At 46.7% G+C, this 7,701-nt stretch overlaps 1 protein-coding gene across 2 annotated transcripts in view; it reads left to right on the forward strand.

Annotated features, from left to right (window-relative positions):
• Positions 1-7,670, forward strand: part of acap1 (ArfGAP with coiled-coil, ankyrin repeat and PH domains 1) — a 109,320-nt gene extending 101,650 nt beyond the window's left edge. For both annotated transcript variants that reach the window (XM_069919992.1, XM_069919990.1), the window contains 2 exons: positions 4,751-4,812; positions 7,001-7,670. In XM_069919992.1, the coding sequence (XP_069776093.1) occupies positions 4,751-4,812; positions 7,001-7,107 (169 nt within the window). In that variant the 3' untranslated portion in view covers positions 7,108-7,670. The remainder of the gene's footprint in view (positions 1-4,750; positions 4,813-7,000) is intronic.
• Positions 7,671-7,701: the final 31 nt, after the last annotated feature.

The following is a 7,701-nucleotide window of genomic DNA, read 5'->3' on the forward strand; positions in this document are numbered from 1 at the left end:
TCAGGGTTCTCCAGATGATAACCTCTTTCTTTCAGGTCACCCCCGAGTTCCTTTTTGTTTCTCTTATTCCAAGTGAAGTATTAGACAGCCAGTCCTCTCCTCTTGCATGAACCACAAAGGCTTTGACCAGGCTGAATCAAGCACTTACAATCCGTCCCAGCTGCTGTCTGCTGGCTGTAACACTGTAGAATTGATCTCTCTCTCTCTCTCTCTCTCTCTCTCTCTCTCTCTCTCTCTCTCTCTCTCTCCCTCCCTCTCTCTCTCTCCCTCCCTCCCTCTCTCTCTCTCTCTCTCTCTCTCTCTCTCTCTTTCCCTCTCTCTCTCCCTCCCCATCCCTCTCCCCCCTCTCTCCTCCCCATCTCTCTCCCCCTCTCTCTCCTCCCCATCCCTCTCCCCTCTCTCCCCCTCTCCTCTCCATCCCTCTCCTCTCTTTCTCTCTGTCCCTCTCCCTCCCCATCCCTCTCCTCTCTCTTCCCATCCCTCTCCTCTCTCTTTCTCTCCCTTCTCCCTCCTATCCCCTCTCTCTCTTTCTCTCTCTCCCCTCTCCCTCCCCATCTCTCTCTCTCTCTCTCATACACACACACACACACACACACGCACACACACACACACACACACCTTCCGAGACTGCGACAGTCTGTTTGACTCTCTCTGTTTGCAAAACCACATGACCTTCTTACAACAGCAACTCTCCTGCAGACTCCAGCCTGCTCTTTCATCTGTTGCTTTTAGGTAAACAAGAACCCATCAGTGACCTCTCTGAAATATCTTCAAAGCTCTTGCAAAAAGGTGTCTCCAGTATTTCAAATAAGATCTGTTTTAAAGTTTTTGTATGTGAACTACTCTAACAAACCTTTCCCAATATATCTCCCAAAAACATGTCTATACACTCTGTCACAGCAGCCAGACCTGCTGAGTTCCTCAAGCAATTCTGTGCTTTCACCATCTGATGTCTGCAGATTTTCGTGTTTCACTCCTCGTACTGGCCCGAATGTTCATTCCCTGCGCTTGTTCCTCGCCAGCGCTTGTCATTAATACTGAGCCAATATTGGGATCTGCACCAGATACGTCTTCCCCTCTCTGCCCTCCTCCGCCTTCCATGGGGGCCACTCCCTCCCCACTAATCGCCCCCCCCCACCTTGGCAGCTACGCCTGTGACTGCAGGAGTTTCCCCACTTGGCGCCCACTAAAGGGGAGACAAAAGATTCATGAGGAAGTAAAAATAAAAATACTGAGGAGGAGGAATTCCTTGAATGCTTATGGGACGGTTATCTAGACCAATATGTCAAGGAACCAACTTGGGAGCAGGCCATTTTAGACTGGGTATTATGCAATGAAAAGGGGCTAATCAGCAATCTTGTTGTACGAGGCCCTTTGGGTAGAAGTGATCACATTATGATCGAATTGTCACTCGACATGAAGAATGAAGAAATTAAAACTGAGACTATGGTCCTGAATTTAAATAAAGGGAATTATGATGGTATGAGAAGGGAGTTGAGTAAGATTGATTGGGTGGTGTTTATGGGGGGGTTGACGGTTGATAGACAATGGAAAACATTCAAAGATCTAATGGCATAAAAATAAACCAAAAAAGATGATTCAACCGTGGATAACAAGGGAAATTAGAGACAGCATTAAGTCCAAAGAGAGAGCATATCAATTAGCCAAAAAAAGTACCAAACTCGAAGACTAGGAACAGTTCAAGATGCAGCAAAGGATGACAAAGGGATTAATCAAAAGGGCAAAAATAAATTACGAAAGTAAGCATGCGGCAAACATAAAAACCAACTGCAAAAGCTTTTATAGATATGTCAAGAGGAAAAGATTGGTGAAATCCAGAGTAGGTCCCTTGCAGTCAGAATCAGGGGAATATATAATGGGGAGTAAGGAAATGGCAGACCAATTAAATTCTTACTTTAGTTCTGTTTTCACAAGAAAGGATACAAATAACCTCCCAAGGATTTTGGGAAACATAGAGACTAATGCAAGGGAGGAGCTGAAAGAAATCAGTATCTCTAAGGACATGGTCTTGGGGAAATTGAAGGGATTGAAGGCCAATAAATCCCAAGGGCCTGATAATCTACATCCTAGGGTACTTAAAGAAGTGGACATTCAGATAGCAGATGCTTTAAGAATTATTTTCCAGAACTCGATAGACTCAGGATCAGTGCCCATGGATTGGAGTGTAGCTAATGTTGCCCCACTATTTAAAAAGGGGGGTAGAGAAAAAGTGGGAAATTATAGGCCAGTGAGCCTTACATCAGTAGTAGGCAAAATGATGGAATCCATTATTAAGGATATAATAGCGGAGCATATGACTAGCAGAGAAGGGATCAGATAGAGTCAACATGGATTTACAAAAGGTAAATTGTGCTTGACAAATCTATTGGAATTCTTTGAGATGGTGACAGGTAAAATAGATGGGGGAGAGTCAGTGGATGTGGTGTACCTGGATTTCCAAAAGGCCTTCGATAAGGTCCCACATAAACGACTGGCATGCAAAATCAAGGCTCATGGGATTGGGGGAAAGGTATTGATGTGGATTGAGAACTGGCTGGCAGATAGAAGACAGAGAGTTGGGATAAACGGCTCATTTTCTGAGTGGCAGGCGGTGACCAGTGAGGTGCCACAGGGATCTGTACTGGGACCCCAGCTGTTCACAATTTACATTAATGATCTAGATGAGGGGATTGGATGTAATATTTCCAAATTTGCAGGTGACACTAAGCTAGGAGGGGTTGTGTGCACGGAAGAAGGGGTCAGGAAGCTCCAGTGTGATTTGGATAAATTGGGGGACTGGGCAGATACATGGCAAATACACTACAATGTGGATAAATGTGAGGTTATCCACATTGGTAATACAAACCGGAGGGCAGATTACTATTTGAATGGCAATAGATTGGGAGATGGGGAAGTGCAGAGAAACCTAGGGGTTCTTATGCACCAGTCACTGAAGGTGAGCATGCAGGTACAGCAGGAAGTTAAAAAGGCAAATGGTATGTTGGCCTTCATATCAAGAGGGTTTGAGTATAGGAATAGGGATACCTTACTGCAGCTGTACAGAGCCTTGGTGAGACCACACCTGGAGTATTGTGTGCAGTTTTGGTCACCTTATCTAAGGAAGCATGTTCTTGCAATGGAGGGAGTGCAAAGGCGATTCACCAGGCTGATACCTGGGATGGCAGGAATAACTTATGAGGAAAGATTGCGCAATTTGGGATTGTACTCGCTGGAGTTTAGAAGATTGAGAGGGGATCTCATAGAGACATATAAAATTCTGGCAGGACTGGACAGAATGGATGCAGAAGGGATGTTTCCAATGGCGGGGAAGTCCAGAACCCGGGGCCATGGTTCAAGGATAATAGGCAAACCATTTAGAACCGAGATGAGGAGGAATTTCTTTACCCAGAGGGTGGTGAATCTGTGGAATTCATTGCCACAGAGAGCAGTAGAGGCAGGTTCATTGAATATATTTAAGAGGGAATTAGATATATTTCTTCAGTATAAGGGAATTAGGGGTTACGGAGAGAAGGCGGGGATGGGGTACTGAACTTTAAGATCAGCCATGATCTCATTGAATCTTCTATGTTTCTATATTCAGAATCAGAATTTATTGTCAGGAACAGGTCACGAAATTTGATGTTTCATTATCTGTTTGGGAATCTAATGGCGAAGGGGAAAGAGCTGTCCTTGTGCTGCTGGGTGCTCGTCTTCAGGCTCCTGGACCTCCTTCCTGATGGTAGCAGAGTGAAGAGGGCACTACCTGGGGGTGGGGTGTGAGGGTCCTTGAGGCTGCTTTCTTGAGACACCGCCCCTTGCAAATGTCCTCGATGAAGACTGATGATGGTGCTGGCCGATTTCACAGCCCGCTGTTCTTTGACTTCATATCAGTGTTTAATACAACCCCTGAGGCTGGTGGAGAAGTTGCCCTCGCTGGGGACTCAACATCCCCTCTCTGTAACTAGGTCTGGGCTTCCTAACGGAAGGACCACAGTCTGCCCAGGTTGGTAGCAGAACTCTGTAGAAGAGAGAGAGTGGAGAGCACCAGGTTCCTTGGAGTTCACTGAACCAGTGACCTATTGTGGACGCTCAACATCTCCTCACTTGTCAGGAAGCCGCAACAGCGACTGCATTTCCTGAGAAGACTGGAGCGGGCAAGGCCACCGTCACGTCAACCTTCTACAGGAGCTCTATCCAGAGTGTCCTGGCCGGCTGCATCACAGTGTGGGTACGGTTGGTTCAGAGAAATGATCGGAGGTCAATCCACAGGACCGTAAGAGCAGCAGAGAGGATCACTGGGGTCTCCCCCACCACCCACCCTCATTGACGTGATTCTACCGGGATCATTGTCTGAAGAGGGTACGTAAAATCATCGAGGACTCCCTTCCACCCTGCACACACCATCTTTCAGCTGCTCCTGTCGGGGGAAGAGATCCAGGAGGATCAGAGCCAGCACCACCAGGCTGAGGAGCAGCTTCTTCCCATGGGCAGTGAGAATGCTGAACGACCAAAGAAATTGCTCACACTGACCGTCCGAGACTCTAATTTGCACAAAACTATACTTATTTATTTATTTGTACAGAAGAATACTTGTCCTGCGCATGTACTGTTTGTCTGTCCGTGTGTAACGTCTGGTTGTGTGTCTGCGTGTTTTGCACCAAGGACCGGAGAACACTGTTTCATCAGGTTGTAGTTGTGCTTGTACAATCAGATGTCAATAACTTGACTTGATCTCTCCATTGAATTTCAGGCTTCGACTTGCCAAGATGAATGAAGAGATGCGGGAAGCAGAGGGGGTCTTCGGACAGTCGGGTCAGTACCTCTTGCCTTTGATCTGCAGTCGAGGGGGTGGTTGGGGTAGACAGGTGGTAGGCCACTGCCTTAACTCGATGCAAAGGAAGCAGCCACTGTTCAACACCACAGGTTGTTAAAATTTAGGCCCTAGAAAATTGGAGGGATGTTTTAAATTTAAATTTAGACACAGTAACAAGCCATTTCGTTCCAAAAGCCTGTGCGCCCAATTTACACCCCACTGGCTTCCAATCCCTGTACATTTTGAGGAAACTGAAGGCCCCCCCCCCCCCGGGGAAAACCACCCAGACATGGGAAGAACATAGAAACTCCTTACGGACAGCACAGGATTTGAACCTCAGTCCCGATTGCTGGCTCTGTAACAGCGTGGTGCTGACCACTAGGCCAGCTGTTTATTGTTGTGTTTCTTCCTGGTGGGGGTTGGTGGGGCACTTATTTCTCACCCACGCATTGAGATCCTAGTGGTTAACCACCATCCTGAACCACAGCAGCCCCACGCGGGTCACGACACTCCCAACAACTTTTTCATTTAATTTGGACATACAGCACGGTAACAGGCCATTTGCTCCTCGAACTCATGCTGACCAATTGCACCCATTTGACCTTCGACTCCCGATGCGTATCGAATGGTGGGCGGAATCCAGAGCTCCTGGAGGAAACCCCATGCAGACGCGGGAAGGACATGCAGACAGCAGGGTGGGGTGGAATTCAAACCCGGGTCGCTGGTTCTGTAACTGCACTGCACTGACCACTACACAACCGTGCTGTCCCCTGCCACGTGCAGTAGTTGCCAGTACAAGCTGGAGAACCTGCTAGATCATTCCTGAGGATAGCTCAGACCATCCACCTCAGAATCAGAATTTATTGCCACGAAATTCATTGTTTTGTGGCAGCATCACAGTGCAAACCTTTCCATAAATCACATTTCAAAAATAAATACAGCGCCAGAAAATAGGAGAAAGTCAGGCCACATCTGTGGTCCATTAAGAAATCTGATGGCGGAGGGGAGGAAGCCGTCCTTGTGCTACTGGGTGCTCTCAGTCTTCAGGCTCCTGGACCTCCTCCTCAATGGTAGCAGAGTGAAGAGGGCACGGCCTGGGTAGTGGGGGGTCCTTGAGGATTGAGGCTGCTTTTTTAAGACACCACTTCAAGTAGATATCCTTGATGGAGTGAAATTGATGCCTTAATTACTGGGTGAATTATCAATTTTTTAGTCAAGACTGAATAGATAACTCAGATTCAGATTTATTGTCAGACATCACATAAAACCCAGAGATTCCTTTTCCTGCAGGCAAGGCAGAATTACCACTTATTGATAGTGCAAAAAAAATGCACAAATTAAAAAAAAAATTCACAACATATGTAAGCAAAAAAATGTAAAAAAACTCACTGTGCAAAACAGACAAAATATATAATCAGTAAAGTGCAAGAGTCCTTAAATTAGTCCCTGATCGGGGAGTCTGATAGTGGAGGGGGAGCAGCTGTTCCTGAACCTGGTGGGGCGAGTCTTGTGGCACTCTTTTCTGACGGCAGCAGCGAGGTCAGAGCGTGTGCTGGTTGGGGAGGGGTCCTTGACGATCACTGCTGCTCTCCGACGGCAGCGTTCCCCCCTCCCCCCCATAGATGATCTCAACGGTGAGGGAGGGTTTTGCCCGTGATGTCCTTGGGCTGTGTCCACTCCCTTTTGCAGGGCTTTACACTCAGATGTCCCCGTAACCAGACCGCGACGCGGCCGGTCAGCGCACTTTGCACCACCCCTCTGCAGAAATTTGCCAGGGTTTCCAATGTCACAACAAAACCTTTGCAAACTCCTGAGGAAGTAAAAAGGTAAAAGGTTTCATTATTGTCATGTAAAACTAGAATGTAACTACACAAACTTCTTAAACTTTCATCCACCGTAAGGCAGACAGGGAGTCACCACTTTGTCCAGCACTCCTCGTAGAAATGAGACCCCAGCAAGGAATGAACCCACAACCCCTGGTTTATAAGACCAGTGCTCTAACCACTGAGCTATCAGAAACTCTCCACAGGGCTATTGGATCCAGTAGAGGGGCTGACATGCTTTCTTCCAGATCAATTAACTATTTATATCTATTAACTAAATGGGTTCATGAAAATAATAATTGAGGCTCTGGTTGGCGGTGAACACCGTTTCTAATCCTGTTTTCTCTCTCCTCCTTCTCTTCAGGAGATGAAACCTATAATGATATATTCCGAGATTTCTCTCAAATGGCCTCCAACAACCCAGAGAAGTTAAAACGCAAGAGCCATGAATTGAGGACGTCTACGCTTTAGCACTGCCATTTTCCAATTGCCTGGGGAGAACGGGACTTCAAACGGCCCCGTCTCCTCAACTCAGCGGAGTGTAAGGCGCAGCGGGAATGGCCACACAGTGCTGGCAGAGCTTGGAGTGGCCTCTGATGAGAAACACCACTCCCGCTCCAGCGATGAGAGCACGCCCATCTACCCTCTCCCTTGACACCAATCCCACCTGGTCCCACCAACTTCTCCTCCCTGCCCTACATGAGTCTTCCTCAATGCTGAGATCTCAGGGCGGTCTTGGATGAAATCTCAAAATTCACCCTCTCCTTATCTCCGAGATCATTCAATCTACAGATCAAAACAAGTTCAGACTCAGAATCAGGACATTTTCCCTCTGAGAACCTCTCTGGCTCCCAACCTGCTAACTAACATTCAGAAAGACGAGTCTAAGACGTTACCCCAAATCCGAGACTGAAGTTGCATTGTGATAAAGTTTAATTTTAAACCCTTTTATTACATTAGTTTGTAACATATTTATATTAAAATAGAGCTTTGCTTGAGAGTTTGGAAAAAAATAAATAATTTTTATAAATAGAGTTCTTGTTTACATATTTCTTTCGATTGAAA

This window comes from Narcine bancroftii, chromosome 2 (genome assembly GCF_036971445.1).
Source record: "Narcine bancroftii isolate sNarBan1 chromosome 2, sNarBan1.hap1, whole genome shotgun sequence".
In the NCBI taxonomy this organism is placed as follows: Eukaryota; Metazoa; Chordata; class Chondrichthyes; order Torpediniformes; family Narcinidae; genus Narcine; species Narcine bancroftii.